We start from the raw sequence: 22,303 nt of genomic DNA on the forward strand, positions 1-22,303 counted from the left end.
TGACTTGTATAACTATAAATTACATAACGAATTTATATAAATATAATGCCTTATGTGGTTATATCTAAAATAAAGAGCATTCCTTCTTTAGATGAGAGTTTTATAACATTTAGGATGTTATTTGATTCTACCACAATTCATCTTTCTCCCATGAGAGTCGGGCAATTCTAGGGATGATGCCTTTATCTAAAAATACCTGTAAATTCAAAGCTGTCAATATGGTGGAGCCCTGTTCTTCCTCAGGAGCATCTATTATTCAAAATAACTGGACTCAGTATTCTGTAAAGGAGACAAAGGAGCATCCCTCCTAACAGTCTTTAAGTGCTATTCTGCAAGAGGGAGGTTTAACTCTATGCTCTTCCTGCATAAATCTACTCATTTTGCCAGAAGAAAAGCCGGCCTCTTGGGACTTAAATATAGACTGACGTGGCTCAGTAAAATCATTTTATTTTTCCTCTGAAAGATGTTACTGGAGGAGACCAAATAAGTATATTTGATATTTAGCTGGTTCTGAATATAAGCCTTCTGTCTTTAATTGGTGCTGTCTATCTTTGATTGATGACTCAGATATGAGTACAAATATAGGTTATTGCAGTTTTGGTTTATTCCAAAAAACTTGAAACATGTATATGAAGAATTCACTTTATAATACACATTTCACATTATTGAGTGTTTAGCAAAATTTCATTATTCAATAAACTAATATTCATTAATTTCATTTTTAATGTTTATATTTATAGGGCACCATAAAATTAATTTGTGTCTTTAATCTCTTCACAGTTCCTGATGATGTGTTTGCCCAAAATTATATATGGAAAGGCTCTTACAATTTCAAAGGAAGGAAACAACCTATGACCTTGACAGTTACTAGTTTCAATGCTTCCACTGGGAGAGTCAATGCTACACTCAGCAATAGCAACATGGAGCTGCTACTTTCAGGTATCACATCAAAGAACAGCAAACAATGCCTTCATGCCTTCACCTCCATCATTTTATCATTTTTGTTAGTGATTTTTATACTGTGAAATATTTGTTACATTTTAATGACATTCATAATTTATTCAGAAACAAGGCTTTCTGATTTTTGGATGGATACATGAATATTACTACACAAATGAAAGGCTGATTCTGAAATAAGCTCGCTCATGAATATTTTGATGTAGCTAGAATGAGGCATCATGAAATAAGAACTTTTGATTGGAATAACTAAATTTTTCTGTATTCTCGTAACACCGAAGATCAGTTCAATGACTTACAGCCTATTTTATGGGCACAAAATCCTTTCTTCAAATGAGAATATTTCAGTGTACACCATAACTGAAGACAGAAAAGGTAGAGCTATACTATTTTAAAGAAACATAAGGGACCCAGAAACCTATCCAACTGCTCAGACTTCTCAAGTTTCTATGTCCTTGATGTAGGGCACATTTCCCTCATTGTGTTTTTTTTTTTTTTTTTTTTTTTTTTTTTTCCGACATTCAGATGTTTTCCTCAAATGTCATCTCATCAAGAGTACTCCCAATGATCCTATCTAAAGTAATATTCTCATTACAAACACAGACATAAATTCTTAGTCTTAGACACTCTTATCCTGTTTCACTTTCTTCTTTTCACTATTTATAGTATAATATGGATGACATGATATGACATTATTTAGTTGTCTATACTGCAACAATATAAGTTCTAAGAGGGAAGCTCTTTGCCCTCCATTTCATTATTATACCTCAGAAATTAGAAAAACACCTGGAACAAAATAAGCCTCAGACAAAATATATTGTCTAAGTAGTGAATTTGAATTATTGAATGATTCTCCATTAATCCCAAAGTAAAAGTGTCAGAAGCTAATATGTATTATATTTTAAAAACTATACACAGTTACAGTAATATAAATTGAAAGAAGCTTTTTATTAACAAATAAATTCATATAAATCGTGATACTGATTTATTTAACTTTGAGATATAACTTTTTTCTTTATTTTCTATAAGAGCCTGCAAAAATAAGTGTATGCTTAATGTAATCTAGAAAAATCTCAAAATAAATTCCTATAAATATCGAAAATCCAGCATAAATAAATTTGCTATCACTGTCTCTGTGTAAATCAACTGTAACATTTTCCCAACAATATTATTTTTTATTCCTTTTATTCTTTCCCTATTAACTGTAACTTACTTTAGGTCAAGGTCTATGTGTCATCTCTGTATTCTCAGTATATTCTTATGACACCTTATTACATGGGCGAAAGATTAAGTAAATAAATGCATGAGTCAGATTTCAACCATAAATTAATCACAAAATTTTTCCTTAGAGACTTCTGTCCTATTATTCCCCTAAGTACATTTATATTCCAGCTTATTCCTACTCTTAGGATACTCACTGTTTAAGAAAAAATAAATCACTATATACATATGTTTGTTTTCTCTTTTATGCCATTATCTATATTTACCTACTTAAACTAAAGACCCTACTTGATTTTCAAGATCCAGTCCGAATGCTTTTTTTTCCTTAATAAGCATTTCCTGATCACTCCCTTGTAAAATGATCCTTCTCTCTTCTGGCCTCTTATTTATATTTTTTTAATGTATTTTGTTGGATATATATCTGACTAACATCTACTTCATTGGAAATGCTTTTAAGCATCCTATCTTGCGATACATATATATTCTTCTCTGTGGCTCCAGTAGCACCTAGAATAGTCTTTCAGAGTTGGCACCCAATTCATTATTAAGAAAAATACCAGGGGGGCGCCTGGGTGGCTCAGTGGGTTAAGCCGCTGCCTTCGGCTCAGGTCATGATCTCAGGGTCCTGGGATCGAGTCCCACATCGGGCTCTCTGCTCAGCAGGGAGCCTGCTTCCCTCTCTCTCTCTCTGCCTGCCTCTCTATCTACTTATGATCTCTCTCTGTCAAATAAATAAATAAAATCTTAAAAAAAAAAAAAGAAAAATACCAGGAATTTTAACACTTGATGTATACCTTCAAAGATTTTAAATCTCTTTGGGGGAAGAAGTTATTTTGTTTACAATATCATGGAATGATTTTAGTAAGAACAGTAATACTTAATTTTAAGAACATAGGTAATTTAACCCTACAATTAAGAATTAAGTTGAGAATTTCCACTGAGGGATTAACATATTTTGCAGGATTTGTGGAAAGCATTATGGATGAAGCTGGTCTCAACTTGGACTTGTTTGATTTCTTTTCCTATGACATGTATTACATGATATGTTTAAGGAGTTAAACATAATAAAATGAAGCATAATTATTTACAAAATCCGTAGACTAAAATGTCCTTACATTTTACAGGGGTATATAAAAGCCAGGAAGCTCGCCTGATGTTACATATCTACCTTATTAAAGTACCAACTCATGCTTCTGTGAAGAAAATGAAGGAGGACAATTGGGCCATGGATGGCTTTGTAAGTATAGTTGTTTAAATGTTTACTGCTGATTTTAATAACCAATTTATGCTATAATTTGTCATTAAGATTCCAGTAAAAGGTAATTTTCTAAATTTAGCTAATTATGAACACACATGCACATATAAAATGGCAAGATCACCATTATGGGTAAATTATTTTGAAAAAAATTCATTGTAAATACTTAGTAATCTAGAATGTTAAACATAGGATTACTGGATTCTGATGAATTTTGCTTACTTTTGTAGTATTTACGTGTATGAGGGCCATATAGTTTTTTAGTGGTTTCATCAAATCTATTTGTCGTGGTCAGTGCTATGACAAATAAATCTGGATAAAATATAATTCATTCTTTGTCTGGATCCACTGTTAAAGACCTATGTAGGCTATTTATGAAATGCATCAGAAAAATTAAGGACGCCCATTACATTTAAGCTTTTTTATCTAAATTTAACAGATTTAGACTACTTTACAAAATATTTAGAATATTGTATAAAGTTGTTTATGAAAAGGAAGTTACGTAAATTACTTCATGTGGAAAAATGGTTACCATAGCTTCACAGTGGAATCACTCTGTCCTATTCAGCTACTTATGTGAATGGAGTTTCTAAATTGAGAGTTGGAAGCAACAAATCTTCTATTCACATATTCCCCTGGAGTCTTTCCTAAAAAACAAGCAGAAGAGCTCTGACTACATCCTAACAAGTAACAAGTCTTCTTTTACAAGGAAGACCTAGAGGGAAAGAAGATAGTAGGTCATAGGCTTCAGTAAGTTTAGTGCCTGAGGAGAAAAAAAAAGTTTATCTTATTTCTCTATCTGTGCCAGTGTTCATGGAGTTGGAAACTAACTCATGCCGTCAATGCACTCAAATTGTGTAATTGTATTATTTCATCTAGGAAGCAAACAAAATGAATTCATTCATTTAAATATTAGAGTTTGAGCTCTTCATTTGAGGAGGATTTCATTTTTTAAAATGACCATGACCAGAATATGATGTCTGATAATAGGGAATAAATCACTTCTTCTGACATGCCAGGCTGCTATGGATGAATTGGTATGATAGTTTGCTTTTTAGGGTGAGGATTCTAGGTGCTTTACAACTTCTACAAAAATGTACAGGACTTTGGTAACTAAGTAAAATAAACACAGAGCAAATTCACATTACTAGTTAACAAGAACGCTGAAATATATCTATTTCTGTTTTGTTTATGAGATCAAATCACAGTATTATTTGACCCATGACCCTGGAATCATGACCTGAGCCAAAGGTAGATGCCCCATGACTAAGCCAGCCAGGCACCCTGTTATATTTTAATTTTTAATTGATAATTTGCTTTATTCTCTTTCATCATATCATTGCCCTTTTTTTTTTGACAGCAGGTTTCTTAGCCTAAGAGAAATCTCTACATCATTATAGTAGTAACAGCCCCCTTTTTCTAATATCCTAATTACTTAAAAGTGAAAATTTTGATTTTGCTTATAACGATGGCAAACTTACACAGTGTGCTATGTTTTATGTAGGAGGAAGATAAAGAGTTAGGAACTTTGCATAACATTCATTTGAGAGTAAAACTGAATATTTATTAAGGCTGGGAAAATATAGCTGTGTCCAATCTTCAGATTTAATCAACCTTATAAATATTTTTAGGTTTCTGCTGAGCCTGATGGAGCTACTTATGTATTTCAAGGATTTATTCAGGGCAAAGATTTTGGGCAATTTGGACTACAAAGACTGGGTAATGTATTCATTTTCATTTTCATGTAGTTCCTTTATTACTCCAGACATCATAAGAAAATACAGTGGATTCTGTACATTAGGCACATTGCCTGCATTTTGAATTTTGCATTGTCAGGATTATACATTGATACATTTGATAGCCTTTTAAATAATCTCATTCTTCAAAATATTGATTCTCCATGTACCAACCCTGTACAGTGCTTGGTTGTTGTCATATTTCTAATAAATATGACACACTGTCTTGCCCTTAGCAAGTAAAAAAGAGAAAAAGTGATGCAGATATAAAAGAAAATACTAACTGTAAATTATTTTATTTTATCCAGAATTGCAGTACTTCTCTTCAGTTTGAATATTGTTGCAGCTTTCTTTCTCTTTCAAAAATGTAGTGGCACTTTGAAGATGTCATATGGTCTGGAAAGGGAAAATAACTTTGAGGAATGGACCCCATTTGGGGACTTTACGCTATTCAGATATGTAAATTTCCTGTAATAGGAGGCACGGATTTCAACATTCTTCTCAACTCTTCTAAAGTATACATAGACATTGAATGGTCTTGCTTGAATATAATTATTAACATAGCTTTGGTATATAATTTTCCTAAGGTATATTGTCTCCCATTATTTTATTGTGGTATTGATATACAAGGAATAAATTCAGGTTCTAAAAAGTACTATTTGATGTTTATCTTAAAAATTCCATTACTTTGAACTTTTACATAAATATTCTGAGTCCCGGAAAAATAAGGTAGAAATAAGGTATTAACTTTTAACCTGGACTAAGGTGTGATTTAGTTGTATATAACTCTTTATCAAAAAAAGAAATGAGCTTTCTCTAAGTGAACAATAACAAGATGTCATTTCAGATAATGTCTTGCCTAAAATGATGTTAGTTTGAAAACCAGATAAAACATTTGTTAACACAGTACATTAACATAGTTGTGTAATTTAATGCAAGATGTTTATGCAAACTATTCCCAAAAGCATCGCACACACTGTATGTCTAAAACAGAACCTGTTAAAAAAAGGAGCTATTTCTTTCTGGGGAAAATAAAAGCAAAATACAAAATTCAACCTTTCCATTATTTTCTCTTCCCCTATCCTTATGCCAACATGTTAACCAACCTGATTCTTCTCATTTCCTAATTTTGCTAATGTCTTTGCCATTTACTCACCCCCAAGTAGAACCCGTATCATCCTGTGCCCTCTTACATCTTATCCTCACAAAAAGGTTCTGTTGCTTTTTAACTACAAAATGTTCTCCTGCATCTATTTTTTCATGCTCTTCCAAGTGTTCTAGGATACAGATCATTTTCCATTTTTATCTGGGATGTTTCTATGACCTTTAAAGTAGGCTAGCTTCTAGTCCAGATTCCCTGAAGTCCATCCCACCCAAGGCACTGCTCTAAATTGTATGTCTTATCACAGGGACTTTTATTTCTAAAACCTTCTGTTGTCCCTCACCACAGGTAACTAGTAAGTTTGAACTCTTTAGAACGATGTTTATGACTTTTCAGGACCTGGCCACAGTTTTCCATTTGAGCATCCTATTCCTGCCACATCGATACATACTTATCTCTACAATCTTTCCACACAGCTACAACCAGTGCTTGTCACAGCTTCTAAATATGCCGCTCACCTTCCCATTTCTGGGCTTATGATGGTCCTGCTTCCTTCTCCATCCATTGTTCTACTGATTCTTCAAAGCCTGCCTCACTTGTATATTCTCCCGAATACATTCCTACACACCACCAGATGGAATTATTTCTTCTCTTCCTAAGCACATTGATCTTTAATTCATGCTTGATGTCTACACTTATTTCTGTGATGGTATTCTTTCCACAATGGTATAAACTCTTCAGTTCAGAGACCTTGCTTATTTTTTATTCTGTATCCTTCCCTGGAAAAATGCCTTATACATAGAATGCACTCTACAAACTTGTACGGAAAAGAGTTGAAGGAGTTTCATGAATTACCTTTGTTTCCTATGTACATTTCCAAATAGATATCTTGAGAAAGAAAGAAAATGATGGGTTCATAAATACAAAAATCAATTGTGATAAAAATAAAGTTGATTTTTTTTTTAATTTTATAGGACTGAACATGTCAGAAGGCTCAAATTCTTCAAATCAGCCTCATGGTACAAACAGTAGTTCTGTGGCCATTGCTATTCTTGTGCCTTTTTTTGCACTTATATTTGCAGGATTTGGATTTTATCTTTATAAACAAAGGTAAGTTTGTTGATTTCACCTACAAAACATTTCCAAAATCTTCAATTTCGTGTTCTTTTTACTATCCTATTTCAAATCCTAATTTCCATTTTTTTCCTGGGTTATTGAAAATAATGTGTGCCAGATATTGCAATTGTTGTTAAAATCCTTATTTCCCCTACCTGCCTCCCATCACCACAGCACGATAAAATAAAAATTGCTCTGTTCATTCCCACAAACATTCAACTTAACCCTTACTACTTTTGACTGTAGATTTCCTGGTACATACTTAATTGTGTCAGTTAGTTTTGCATTATCCATAATGAGACTTTAGGGATACAAAACTAAATTAAGGTTTAAATCAAAGATGTGATACCTGCTGCCAGATTTATTTAGAGAACTAAGAAGAAGCTTGTGTCCAAACCTCTTTAGTTCACATGACAATGCTGACCAATTTTACCCAGGCAGACAGATGGTAAAATCCTCTAATCTTCCTTTTTCCCTCTGCTGCTTTTAGACTATGCAATTAATGTTATATTTCTGATATATCAACTATATGACTGTACATATTATTAGTTTGTCCTTGTTTATTATGTCCATTACAACATCCCAAGTGGCTTTATTATATAATTGTCTGCTATTTGGGACTATCCATTATCAAGAAAAAAATATGTAGATAACTGGATAATTAAATGACTCTTATTACCAAAATGTATTTTTCTCAAAACTGGTATTATTATAAATTTCAGTCTAGATTATCTAAGAATGGTTTAATATTACATGAATGTGCAACTATTGAATTTTAGCAGCATCTTAGGCCTTGTTTGTCAATATCAGATTTTATTAATGATTAAAATTCATCACTAAAGTTATCTACAAAGCAGGCTATTCTGATCTTTCTTTAAAACTTATTTTTGTAAAATATGCATAACATGAAACCATTTAAGCCATCCTAGGTGTAGTGGCACTTAGTATAGGTCAGTGGCACTTAGTATATTCACAATGTCATGGGTCCCCACTGCTGGTTCCAGAATATTTCCATCATCCCAAAAGGAAACTCTGTGCCCTCTAATCAGTCATCCCTCACTCCTCCTACTCCTGCCCGAGGCAACTGGTAATATGCTTTCTATCTGTATTTGTTTGTCTATTCTGGGTATTTCATATAAATTGAATCACGTACTATGGGATATTTTATACCTGGTCTCTTAAACTTAACATAATGTTTTCAAGTTTCTTCCATGTTATAGCGTGTGTCTGAATAATATTCCACTGTGTTTGAATGTGTTATGTTTAAATATGTCCATTCATCAGTTGATGGGCATTTGGATTGCTCCTACATTTTGGCTGTTGTGAATAGTGCTGATATACACACTTGTGCAAGTTTTTGTTTGGACACCTGCTTCAATTCTTTTGGGTACATACCCCAAAACAGAATAGCTGGGGTTTGTGGTAATTGTACACTTAGCTTACTGGGGAAGCACCAAACTGTTTTGCAGAGCAACTGCACCATATTATATTCCCACCAGCAAGGTATGACTCTTCTACTTCTTCCACATCCATGCCAACACTTGTTATTTTCTCTTTTCTTTTCTTTTTCTTTCTTTTTATTATAGTCATTCTAATGTATGTGTGAAGTGGTAGCCCATTGTAGTTTTGATTTGTATCTCCCTAATTACCAATGACACTGAACATCTCTTCAGTGCTTCTTGGCCATTTTCTTTTGAAGAAATGCCTATTCAAGTATTTGCCCATTTTTTTAATTGAGTCATTTGTCTTGTTGTTGAATTGTAAGAGTTCTTTATAGATTTTGGAAACTAGACTCTTGACACATATATGGTTTACAAATATCCCCCCCTTTCTATGAGTTGTATTTTCATTCTCTTGATAGTGTCATTTGATGTATAAAAGTTTCTCCTTTTGGTAAAGTCCAATTTATCTATTTTCTTTTGTCATTTGTTCTTGAAGTGTCGTATCTAAGAAACCATTGCCAGATTCAAGGTCATGAATCAAGATCAGATTTACCTATGTGTTTTCTCCAAAGAGTATAATAGATTTAGCTCTTATATGTAAAAGTTCAATTCATTTTAAGTTACTTTTTGTTGATGTTGTAAACTTTTCTGAAACTTGATATTATTTTCCTTAAAGCTGTTGTTTTTTCTTTATATCTTCATGATTTTATATACATTTCTTTATATCTTCATGATTCTTGCTTAATTAGAAGAAAATGATGTTGCTTCTGGTTTTTATTGTGAATATAGTTTGAAAAAATAAAGACAAATATTATTCATTAGAATTATGCACCTGGTAGGAGCAAGTTGTAAGCAATATAACTATTTAGGTGATCCCATTCAAAGAAACTCAAGATAGCTTTAACAAAATGTATTGCCATACAAATCATCTAACAATCTTTAATACAGAGAAAAATTCAGAAAATGCTTTAGGGATAATAAAATAATATAATACAAATACAAAATATGATAAAGTAGTTGAAATTTGTGGTGTTTGGTGTAAACATAGGAGTTGAGAAGAAGATCTATTTTGAGGTATATCCATTTTAGTAACTAGGTCCCAGAAACAGGCAGGAGCAAGTCTGCCTTTGTACCATAATGAATGTCAGCAAATTATCCAGTGGAATGTGGGAAACTAGAAATCAGAAATGCCAAAGGAGAAAGAGATAAAAAAAAGGAAGAAGGAATTCAAGACCAGCAAGTTACACTAGCTAGCCTAGAATCCATGTGTTTTATTAAGTAAAACCAAATGTTCAGTTATCAGTAACTCTTTGGAAACTATTTTCATGACTTAATTATCAGTATAGTTATTTCTTCTTTGAGATTTTGAGTTTCCTGTTCTTATATATGTCATTTTTAAGAAAATTGAGTATGTTTTTAGGATATTCTAAGTACCATCCCAAATTAGGCCTCAATGTTAGTTGTCTGCTCATTCTGAAATACTTTTTAATTAGTCCAGAACTGGCTCCTTCTTGTCCTTCAAGTCTCAGATTATATTTTACAACTTCAGAGCTGCTTTTCCTTATTACTGTTCCTAAAGTGGGTACCTGTTACTTCCTGTCATATCAACAGCTTTCCTTTTCATCAGAACACTTCTTAGTACCTATTTTTCTTATTTTATTTATTTTTATTTTAACTCATTTACAAATATTTATTTTCTAATTATTTTCTATTACTACCTTATGAGCTCCATGAGAGTGATGCCTTCCTTGTATTTTTTTATTTTTTATTTTTTTAAATTTTTGTAGCCAAAGCCTAAGATCATGCCTGGCATAACAGATGCTTGGTAAATATTTGAGGAATTAATGAATGAATGGATGGATGATAGTAATGAGATATAAATTTTATCATCACCATAATTACTTTTATTATGCATGCAAATTCACAATGGTTATTTATTATTGCATCAGAAAATTTAAATTGATGAAAATTGCCATAATACATTTATTTATACTTATATTACTCATATTGGTACTGTACATTAATATGTATTATGTAAATAATTGAAGTCACTCAAGGTTTAAAAGTGACTGGTGAATTGTTCAAATTCAAAGTGTTGAGCTTCTGATTTCTCAATTAATACTTTGAAGTTACATTATGCATTAAGAATGATAACTCAAGTATGTTATATTTGAGCCCTACTCTGTTGTTTCTAGAAGAACATTAACACATAGCTAATCAATGTTCTCATCAACAGGACTGCACCCAAAACACAGTATACAGGATGTTCAGTTCATGAAAACAACAATGGCCAAGCAGCTTTTGAAAACCCCATGTATGATACCAACGCAAAGTCAGTGGAAGGGAAGGCAGTACGTTTCGATCCCAACTTGAACACAGTCTGCACAATGGTCTAACTCGGCAACTCTTTGCCTTCTTCAGAAGCTTGGAAATCGACACACAACACAGTGCACATTTAGTTCACTGCTAAACAAATTAAAGCACACTTTTCAGGACTTGCTGGGTCACCTTTTCCTGAGGAATGATAGAGAAGAGTGTTTTTTCATAAACTGGACCATAATTCTTCTTCATGTTTACCATGGAGAGTTTTACAGAAATTTGGCTGCACTCTGAGAGTGCTTACTCACAGTTTATTTGCTTTTTTTAAAAAGGAGATTATTCTAAAACATAAACTTATTTGCATATATTGGAGGAGCATCCACTATCAGTATTTCTGTGCTTTATAAAGTATATTAGAGGGACTGGGTTTAAAAAAAAAAAAGATATAGGGTAGAAAATAAGAGCTATACTTACAAGAGTCAATAGATCACTGACTTCTCTTTAACTGTCATGAGCTACATCATACCCATGAGTCTGTATTTCACACCACTCTATCCAGTATCTGTTCTTGTTAATTGAGTCATTGTCTTCCTTATTTCCATGGTTATTTCAGATTGAGTCATGCCCTGAAATGTTTCTGAGCGAATTCATGCCACAAAAGAGATAAGACGGCCTACTCTGATTTGACTCTTTCTGGCATTTGTTCTTCAGTGTCATACTGCTATTCTTTTTAGACTGGTTGTCACGGTTTCTACAAATGGCAAGATCATTGTGCTATTCTCCCAACTTCCCTCATTCTGTTATAGCCAATATTATTCCATAAGCCATGGGGCAGTGTTTAACACCTTGCTTCAGCCTGTTTTGTCACCCAGAAACCACTCTAGCTGGCAAAAATTATCTGTAATAAGGATAATTTTGCAGTTATCTGAGACACCAAACTTACCATCCTTTACCACACTTTCCAAAGTTTTTGAAAGACCAAATAGAACCTATTAATCTACTGTATTTAATCTATGATATATCCTATTTTCCTTCCAGTTGAGTCTCCAAATTTATTTCACATGGTTTTGAACTTTAATCAACAATGAGTTAGAAGTATAAGATTTTAAGCTTTTAACTTTTATCTAACAGTGAGTTAGACATACAGTTTGGACCAGTCCATAAATATAATGACTACAAAAAAATTTACACTTTCAAATCACCAATATAAATTTCCTAACGTCATAGATTTTCCAAATTTTCATGTATTTTAAACTTTCTATACTCTTATTCTCAAGAAGCAGGTTTCAGATATGACAGATTTCTTTCATCATCAAATTAAGATTTGCATTATTGGTGGCTCATTTACAACTCTATCACAGCAATGCCAGCATATTGATTTAATAGGCCATTTCTTCCTTTTATAGCATGTTTTACTTCATTGAATAAATTATGTACCCAGTGTGAACTCTTTGTTGTTGTCCCTCTCAAATGCGGAAAACTCTGTAAACAGTCTCGACTTTTTGTATCATGAGACAGAGTGCCTAAGAGAAATCATTGCACCCGGAAGCGCTGCTTGGATCTATCTCTACAACATTTAGTGAATTTCTTGTAAACCACTTTGAGATACATTGTTTTGGAAATTCATACAATTTTCTCAACATTGTACTCTACTGACAGGATGCTGTTTTAAATTTTATGCCATCAGTTATTTATTCTTGTTTATTCAAATGACTGCAATAACAATGATTCATTCATTAATGTTAAGGTTAATACATTTAAGATCTTGTTTAAACAATGTTTCTTCTGCAACTGGCTACTCCTCTTATATTAATGCATACACTTTTGTAAAGAAGTATATTTTTATGAAAAAAAAACTTTGTAAAAGTATGATGTAAATTTTCAGTGCAATGTAAACAAAATAAAAATGAATAATTGCTTTTGTAAAATGTGTTTTCTTTTCAAAATTATCTGCCAGTGTACTGACTGGATAGCAAAAGGAATAAACAGCTGACGTTCATTTGATGTTTTAAAGTTCCCAAATTACATACTGTGTACTTATCTAGCAACATAATAATGAGACACGGGTGTTTTTCTTCTTTATATTTTATAGTTTCCCAAGTGTGACACTCTTTTAGAAGTAAACAGATTTCCACTAAGCATAATAATATCATAAGAACCTTATCTTAGAATTTTCCTTATGTGTAACCATTTTAACACTACTCTCTATCTAAATTTAGGTATATCTGATGATTTCTAATATTTCTATAGTATGCTTTTTTTTTTTTTTTTTTTTTATTTGACAGAGAGAAATCACAAGTAGGCAGAGAGGCAGGCAGAGAGAGAGGAGGAAGCAGGCTCCCTGCAGAGCAGAGAGCCAGATGTGGGGCTCGATCCCAGGACCCTGGGATCATGACCTGAGCCGAAGGCAGGGGCTTTAACCGACTGAGACACCCAGGTGCCCCCTGCTTTTTTTTTTTAAAGATGTTATTTATTTATTTGACACAGAGAAAGATCACAAGTAGGCAGAGAGGCAGGCAGAGAGAGAGGGGGAAGCAGGCTCCTTGCTGAACAGAGAGCCCAACGCTCGGGACTGGATCCCAGGACCCTGAGATCAGGACCTGAGCCAAAGGCCAAGGCTCAACCCACTGAGCCATCCAGGCGCCACTATAGTGTGTTTTCTTAGAGATACTTATTTTTATCATCATTCATAAATAGGAACTTAATAATCTTTTGAATAGCTACATTAAGCTGATATTCATAAAGAGATCTATCTTGCAAATTTTGTATTCAAGAAACTGATTAAGATTCTATAAAGTTCAAGTCACACATTATTTCAGTTTAATTTTATTAGAGAACTCTTTTTCACAACATATATTGTCTTTGTATTTCACAGACTCCACCTCGAGCCTTTAAAGGTCTGTCTAGGTTTATTACACTTTCATTTGAGAAATGAATGCTTCTTGACATGATTGTAGTTTCTTTTTAAACTTTAACTGTATTACCTCCATCTTACACTCATTTCATGTCTCCTATATTTTCCCGTATTGTTATTTGTCCTTATTTTTATTCCTCTCTATGCTTTTTTTCTTCCTCATTTTTTTTTACTTTTTAATTTACTTTCTCTCTTCTGATAATTTTCTTAGTATCCTTTCCTGTTTTATGTCTTCTCCTTTTCAGCCTTTGATCATTTTTTATCTTAATGCCCTTTATCCTTAACCCTCTCAAAAGTTAGCATCAGTTTTAGTGGAAGTAATTTTATTTGTATTTTTTACTAGCTTTATTGGAGTATAATCAACAAAATTGGAAGGTATTTAAACTTCATGGTGTGATGATAAATGTATACTTTTTTTTGAGGAGAATATTTAAGCTCTACTCTCTTATTAAATTTCAGTTAAAGAAGTTAATTTTAAAGAGCCTTCTTGTACTTCCCTTATGTTTAAAACATTAAAACCAATAGGTTCCAAGTTTCCACACAGGATCTCTTGATATTAGAGCCTGATGATAATGACTGTGGAAATAGACCAAAGGGTCAGATTTTTTTTTTAACCTGTACTTTTCACTTAGAAAGAGAGAATAAGAGAGAAAGGACATGTCACTGGCCAGAAGAGTCAACAAAAATAAAACTAGAAGATACTCTCTTAAAGAGATTGAGAGAATACATTGTCAAAATATTAATCTGTGTATTGATATCTATAAATTTAAAATAGGCAAGTTTAAGTAAAGTAAAAAACCTGTAGATTATAGAAATTCGCAACCCAGAAATATATTAGAATAAGTAGTTTGAAATTTGGCTGAAAAATATTGATTTGCTTTTTTTTTTTAGGATAACTTTGGAGGAAAGGGAGTATTGATTCAAGAAGATATTCATGTTGTAAAAATCTGAGAAATATCTTTCTGTCACCACTACATGAGTTTAGTACTCCAACTTAAAGTTACTGGGGAGTAGAAATGGCCACTGGTTATTAGATTTCATTCTTTAGTATACAAACAATGGAACTAGTGAACACCTGCCAAATACTTTCCCAACTTTTAATAAGTTCCCATGTGTAACAATTTTATTAGCCTTGAAAAAGAACTATATTTTATATATTCAAATTCATAGCTATAAATTATATTGTAAAACATAAAACAAGAAACCTGTGTTTAAACTCTTATAAGATCCAAACCTTACTTGTAACTATTAGCATATCTAGGAAAATAGGAATGAACCCAGGGGCTTTGGCAAGACCAGTAAGATATACAAGTGTAGAGAAAAATATGGAACCATCTACACAGTATGACTTAAAAGGAACCTATTGGTTTTTCTTCTCAACTAATATCTTTACACCCTTAAGACTGGTATCTCTTGGAGGAACTTACTAGGATGAAATATGTTATCTGGAGAATATCATATGATAGCACTATAATTCCCATAAGCAAATTAACATAGCCATTACAGAACAAGTCAGTAAATCTACCATTCCTAATCTTCTTTATTTTAAACCAGGACTTTTTCCAGTCTATGCTACTCTTCCTAGAATGGTGTTTCTAAATACATAAAGCAAAATACAAATGAAATTATAAATAAATTACAAAATAATTATGAAGAATTTTAAATATTGTAGTACATATATATGTAATAGTATGCATATGTGTGAACTTATATACTAATATACATATGGATACTAATACACATATATGTATTTTTATACTAATATATTGATGCAGTGGGGCTAATAATTTCTGTAATTTTAAAGAGTATCATAAACAAACAATATTTTGAAATATTCATGACATTTCACATGACATGGAAATATCTGTGATTTTTTATTAGTCACAAAATCAGAGATTATTTTTGCCCAACTTTTCACAAAAGGAAAATAATATGTTTTAATTAAAAGATCGATGAAGATAAAGGTACAACTTTTTCCCATGCAAGTTTCCAAACTCTTTGAATTCTAATGGCAAAGTGACTTAAAAACCGTGCCTTAGAGGTTGGAATTTACAGTAAGTATCTTGTGAAGAGGCAGGGAGAAAAACTTTGATTGTTCTCTTGAGCCATTGGCAATGGAAATGGAATGCTTAATTTGAACTTTGGTTACCAAATAGCAGTATAAATTCAATGAACTCTATGAAGAAATCTCCAATGGAAGGAGTGAATATAGGTAGTAAAATGTCATTAATTGATTATTTATTAATACAAATATTTTATAACTTTAAACATATGTATACTAATTTATTATAAGGGATAATGAATACTTGGTGAATAAAAATATAAGAAATGCATAGATCTTACCCTGAGATAACTTAAAGTCTTGTCAAGCTATAAGAAAATTCTTAAACTATATCTAGAAGATGCCACACGATAATACTGTGTGGTAACTATGTGGTAACTAAGCACATCTATGTATGATTTCACTCTTTCACTACTTTCTGTTAATTAAAATAGACTTTTGTGAAATTACAATTGAGATATCTGAAAAATTCTATTCTATAGAATTGGATGCTACCTTTTTTTAAGCAATCTAATGTTAAGGGGTATAAAAGTGATTTGGTTTATGAAATTCTTCAGAATATTCAGAATTTGATGGAGTTAATTTCAAAACTGCATATTAGGTTAATTTAATATCGTGGGACACTTGGGCATTTCTTGACAAAATGATCATAACCTATTCATAATTTCCATGGGGAATGCATGTTTTGCTCTTTTATTTCACCTGCATGTATTTCCAAAGAATCTTTATGAGTTGAAGCTTTACCTACCAAAGGTCATTTTCAGTTTAATTGAAGGACTAAAAGCACCTAAAGTTTCAATAGAAATCAATTAAATAAGACAAGACACAGGTCAAATTTATATTTAAAGATATGCTATTTATTGGGTAAGAGAAACCAGTATCCTTTTCACCTAGTGTTCTACTCAATAGGTTATTTAAAAAAAAAAAATCAGAGAGGGGTATCTGACATGGTTTTCAAACTATGCACTATTTGTATATGGTGGAAAATAGATCATTAGTTATCAGTATACAAGCAACATAGATATTCACTGACTTGGGATTGTATTAGAAATGATCATACATTTATACTTATTAAAATCGTATCCAAAGTTAATGACATGAAGAAACTTTAATGTTCAAACAAAAACCATTATTTGTATCTCTCTCTCCTACTCCCTTTTTCTCTGTCCCATTTTTCTTTTTTCTCCCCAAATACATGCATATACAAACACAAATGTCTTGAAACAAAGAAATAAAAATAAATAGTAGTTATGATTGTCAGGAGTACAATGATCATAATTTTTTTGTTGTGGGTTTTTCCACAGTGCATATAATTTCATTATAAAAATGGTAGTTTTAAATGAAAAAATAGCTTAAATTTAAGAATAGATTTTACTTTACTGATAACTTTGCTTAGAAGAATATCCATACCTAGAAGTGATAGAAGATGAGCCTGAGTTTAGGAGACTCATGTCAACTGTGTCAATATGAATAAAAACCCAAAGAATGAAGGATAATGTCTATATATAATAATTACTTAAATGCATTAAAGAAGTGAAAATTAAATTAATAAATCTATTAATAATAGATGGTTTTTGTCAAATATGTAATATTTCCCCTTTTGCTGTTTCCATTTCATCAAAACTACCTAGAATAAGAATACTAGACAAACAGGTAATCTTTTCCTTGGCAACTAACCTTCCTCCAAACATGTAACGTAAGTCCTGAAAAGAAGCTGAACCAATACTTTTTATTGTATTATTTTAAAAAGTAAATACTTCTCCAAATAGCTGTAGTAGTAGATGTTTCACTTTATATAATGTTTTTTACATGTTAAAGATCTTACATAATACCTGACCAGAAGCTGGCTTTTTTATGATTATTCCTTTGAGCCTATGGATTTGATGAATCTCCTTTTCCTTAAAGCAATTACACTAACTTAAGCTTTTTATTTTATATTACGTTTTTCTGTTCCTAAGGTGTACTTAAAATGCTTTTCCTTGAATAGTGTCATGTAACTAAGTGCAAAGCATCATTATTAAATGACACTTTAAAATATAACTTAGCACTATAAAGGAACAGAAATCATAGTATTTGCCCAGGAATTTTCCAGTGGTTTTTTTTTTTGTTTTACTTCAAAGACATTTCACCTGTTTGTATGCTCCTCCACCCCTACTCACCATATGATGCAGTTAATGGCAAATTCTATCAGCAATTGGGAAAGCAAGTCTCAAATTTTTATATATAAATGATTTGATGCATTATTTTAGTGACAGACTCCAGCAATAATTTATTATTTAGAATTACAATTTCACTTTCAACTCTCAGGATATGATTGACATTATACAGAGGACAAAGATGCATAAAGCATTTAGAGAATGAAAGCAAAAATTATATCAGTATAAAGTGTGAAAGGTTAAAGTTAACTAAGTCATTTCAGGAATCAACCAAGTAAATTTATTCATAAAATTACTTGAATATTAAAAAAAATTTTAAATGGCAAAATTAATAGTTCTTCTGTAACACGTGTTTTGAAAATAAAAATCTATTCCAATGTGATTAATATATCAAGAAACAATTTGGGTGTAGGAGTATTTTGCATTTGCTTATAGAAGACTCCTCCCTCCCCCAACCACTGGCAAACTTGAATACAGATAGCTACAGCCATCAGAACTAAGCAGGGTGGGAACATGCAACGCACGCGCGCGCACACACATGCACACAGGAAAATACCCTACCAGCCAATTCCCGTCACTATATGTGTCATGGGACACTCCGAATTACCTCTGGTGTTACAACTGTCAGTAAGATTTCAGATAATTCTCCTTCTTCCACCACACAGTAACTCGCAAGCTGCAGTCCTTCTGACATACACCTCCTAAACACACTCAGGTCTTTTTCCGGGTAAAGCGCTGTATTTATTGTAGTACATGTGTATTTTTAACCACTTAATATGCGTATAGCTATGTTAGGTGTAGTATCAATACCTGTCAGCAGGAGACCACCAGGAACTATACACATATGTTGAATAACTTGGCTTTTCCCCTTGTCTCAGTGAAGGAGAACACACTCTATGGGGAGTCATGGTACTCTCAGCAAAAAAGAGTATCAGGAACAGACTTATTTTAAGATTAGGGCTTGTGATTTTAGCGACTGTTTACAGTGGGGTTTTTCTCTGGATTAGAAGTGGAGGCAATTCTGTGTGTTGGCATTTTAAGAAATACAAAGGAAGAGGAAACCCTAAACTGGAGTTTAGCTCTAACTGTAAGAAACAGCAGTTACTCATATCGGTCAGAATAAGGGAATGTTTGGTCATTTTTGCAGACTGGATAAGGTGTAAGTTTTGTTATTGTTCAGACGTTATTACGGAGTGGCCTGATTTTTGTCTTAATTCATCATATTCATCTAATATTGATGGTCTGTGAAATTGTCCATGTTTTAACAGGAGAACATCAAGAGACAGCTAAGTACCAGGCTAGTGGGTAGCCGTGCCAAGTCCTATCTGATCGTATGTACCAGGTCAGCTCCTGATTTCTGGGGCTGTGTTTCTCTTTCTCAGATGTACTCTACCTTGATCTAAATGCTAATATGAGTTACACCTAAATTTAGGCTCCGAAAAAAGTGCAGTTTCTTTATTTCCTCTCCTAGTTGGGGAAATATGTTAGTTTATTTGCAGGATATTTCAGCAATGTTATCAGTTGAAAAATTTTGTTAAAATATTGTTATAAGGGATTCTTTATCTCACTGTATAGATTTTTGATTACTACATTTACCAGAACACACAAAAATAGATTTTTAGTAAACTGTGGATATATCTTAAATAAATCCCAAACAAATATTTAGGAAATATTTGCACAACATATATAGGTATTCGTTTCATAAGAACTAGGTGCCCGTTAAAAGAAGTGTTTGCAAATAAATATGTAATACCGGTTGAAATCTGTATGTAATGAGTATGTGATTGTGTATAGTAGATTTATGTGGATTTTTGTTTGCATTATAGCATTCCCAAGGGGACTTTGCCTACTTAAAAACCTGCTTTAAAACCTTCCATTATTTGCATGCACATAAAATTCAGCATATCAAAACTAGACAATGTTCCGATTATGTGACATCTATCTGAATGATTTTTGCCCTACCTATTAGGTTATTCGTGACAGTAATGGGAGTGTCATCCCCAATGATTCCTTCACCTTCATTTCCCAAAGGCCAGTGTATGACAATGTCATGTCAATTTACCAAGTGAATATTTCTTGGATTCATTCATACTTCTCTCATCCTGCTGCCAACATCCTAGTCCAAAATAATGTTATCTTTCTCTCAGACTACTCAGTGCAGTAGCTAGCTAAGTGCAGTTTTCACATCTAATTCTGTTTCATTTCTGATCTGTTGTCTATAAAGCATCATAGTGATGTTTCAAATCACAAATCTTGTAATAAGTGATATAATAAAGACTGTTCAAAGTACTAATGAAGCATGAAGAAAAGGATGATTAACTTTGTTGGATGAGGTTGATTATAAAATAAAATATTTTTAGTTGATTCTTAAAGAATGAGTAGGAGTCCAAAAGGTAGGTAGGTGGTGATGGAAAAGGGTAGTAAAGAGAAGATTTCAGCTGTAATAGCAGCACATGGATATAATATAGAGAGATACAGGTATGCTAGAGTAAACAGCTGTTGGTTAGAAATCCTGAAGCCTAAGGCACATTTGGAGAAAAGATAAAAAAATGAAACTAGAAACTTTAGAAATTCAAGATCAGAAAAGTCCCTGTATGCTATGCTATGGAGGTTCAACTCTTTTTTTTTTATATTAAGTTGGAATCCAGTGGAGATTTTTAAAGACCAAGTAATATTATTACATTTTTATTTAGGGGAAACATGACTCTGAAAGCAGAGAAAGAACACATGAAAGGAGATGAATTTAGAGTAAAATGTTTGGTTGGAAAGACATTACAGTATTCTACTGAGGTAAGGAACCTGATGTAAGGCAGCTCTGGTTGGCTTGGAAAGAAGTACCCTTTGAATAATAAAAGAGGATATGGACTTGGAAAAAAGACTGAATGTATAGGATGATACAGAATGTCAAGGGGTTAAAGAAGTCTAAATGGATTCTACTTTTCCGGTTTGGAGAGTTTGGATGAAAAACGGTAGCACTGGCCAAAATGAAGTACAAAATTACTAATATGCCAGCTGATCAGTGTAACACAGGTCTTAAGTCCCATCTTAAATATATCAAGTCCATGGGATTCATTCCAAAATATAGGCTCAGGAAAAAAAAAATGTAGATTCAGGGTACTTGGGTGGCTAAGTTCTTATGCAACTGCCTTTGGCTCAGGTCATGATCTCAGTGTCCTTGGATCTAGCCCTGCATTGGCTCCCTACTTGGAGGGAAGCTTGTGTTTCCCCCTCTCACTCCCCATGCTTGTGTCTCTCTCTGTCAAATAAATAAATAATTTTTTAAAAAATATTCTACTTGTTTATTTGACAGACAGAGATCATAAGAGAGGCAGGCGAGAGAGGGGGGAGGCAGGCTCCCTGCTGAGCAGAAACACTGATGCAGGGCTTGATCCCAGGACCCTGGGATCATAATCTGAGCCAAAGGCAGAGGCTTTAACCCATTGAGCCACCCAGGCACCCCAATAAATAAATAATCTTTAAAAAAATGCAGGTTCTTTATTTCCTCTCTTAGCTTTAGTTGGGGGAATCTGTGACTGTTCTATTAACTTTTTATAGTTTGTTGAAAACACATGAAGATTCTTCATTTTAACAATGATCTGAAGATATTTTTGGAACTATAGATAGCAATGGGAAACCATAAAATCTCATTGATATAACCTTCAAACCATATAGAGAAATAGGAACTTAGTGATATTAGAATAGGGATGATTCTTAGCTAATTTGAATACCCATCCCTTAAATACATTCACCAAAAGATTTATTTTCAGTGAAAGAACATTAGCAGTTGTATGGCATAGGGAATCTGCAGGTAACCAGGTAATTAAATAATAAATAATATTATGTAATTAAATTTTGCAAATAAATATCAGATATATATTATATCAAATAATTAAATTACTGAACTAATTTTTTCAAGTCTTAAAATCACAACTTACAGGTATGTATAGTATAATTCATATTTACTATTTCCTTAACATTATAAAATGAACCAAAAGCAAAATGACATCTAACAAGTATGTTTGC

At 32.6% G+C, this 22,303-nt stretch overlaps 1 protein-coding gene across 2 annotated transcripts in view; it reads left to right on the top strand.

Annotated features, from left to right (window-relative positions):
- CSMD3 (CUB and Sushi multiple domains 3) overlaps nucleotides 1-13,022 on the top strand; it is a 1,273,428-nt gene extending 1,260,406 nt beyond the window's left edge. For both annotated transcript variants that reach the window (XM_046025880.1, XM_046025873.1), the window contains 5 exons: nucleotides 781-939; nucleotides 3,303-3,415; nucleotides 5,065-5,152; nucleotides 7,246-7,381; nucleotides 11,066-13,022. In XM_046025880.1, coding sequence (XP_045881836.1) covers nucleotides 781-939; nucleotides 3,303-3,415; nucleotides 5,065-5,152; nucleotides 7,246-7,381; nucleotides 11,066-11,225 — 656 coding nt within the window. In that variant the 3' untranslated portion in view covers nucleotides 11,226-13,022. The remainder of the gene's footprint in view (nucleotides 1-780; nucleotides 940-3,302; nucleotides 3,416-5,064; nucleotides 5,153-7,245; nucleotides 7,382-11,065) is intronic.
- Nucleotides 13,023-22,303: the final 9,281 nt, after the last annotated feature.

This window comes from Meles meles, chromosome 1, assembly GCF_922984935.1.
Source record: "Meles meles chromosome 1, mMelMel3.1 paternal haplotype, whole genome shotgun sequence".
In the NCBI taxonomy this organism is placed as follows: domain Eukaryota; kingdom Metazoa; phylum Chordata; class Mammalia; order Carnivora; family Mustelidae; genus Meles; species Meles meles.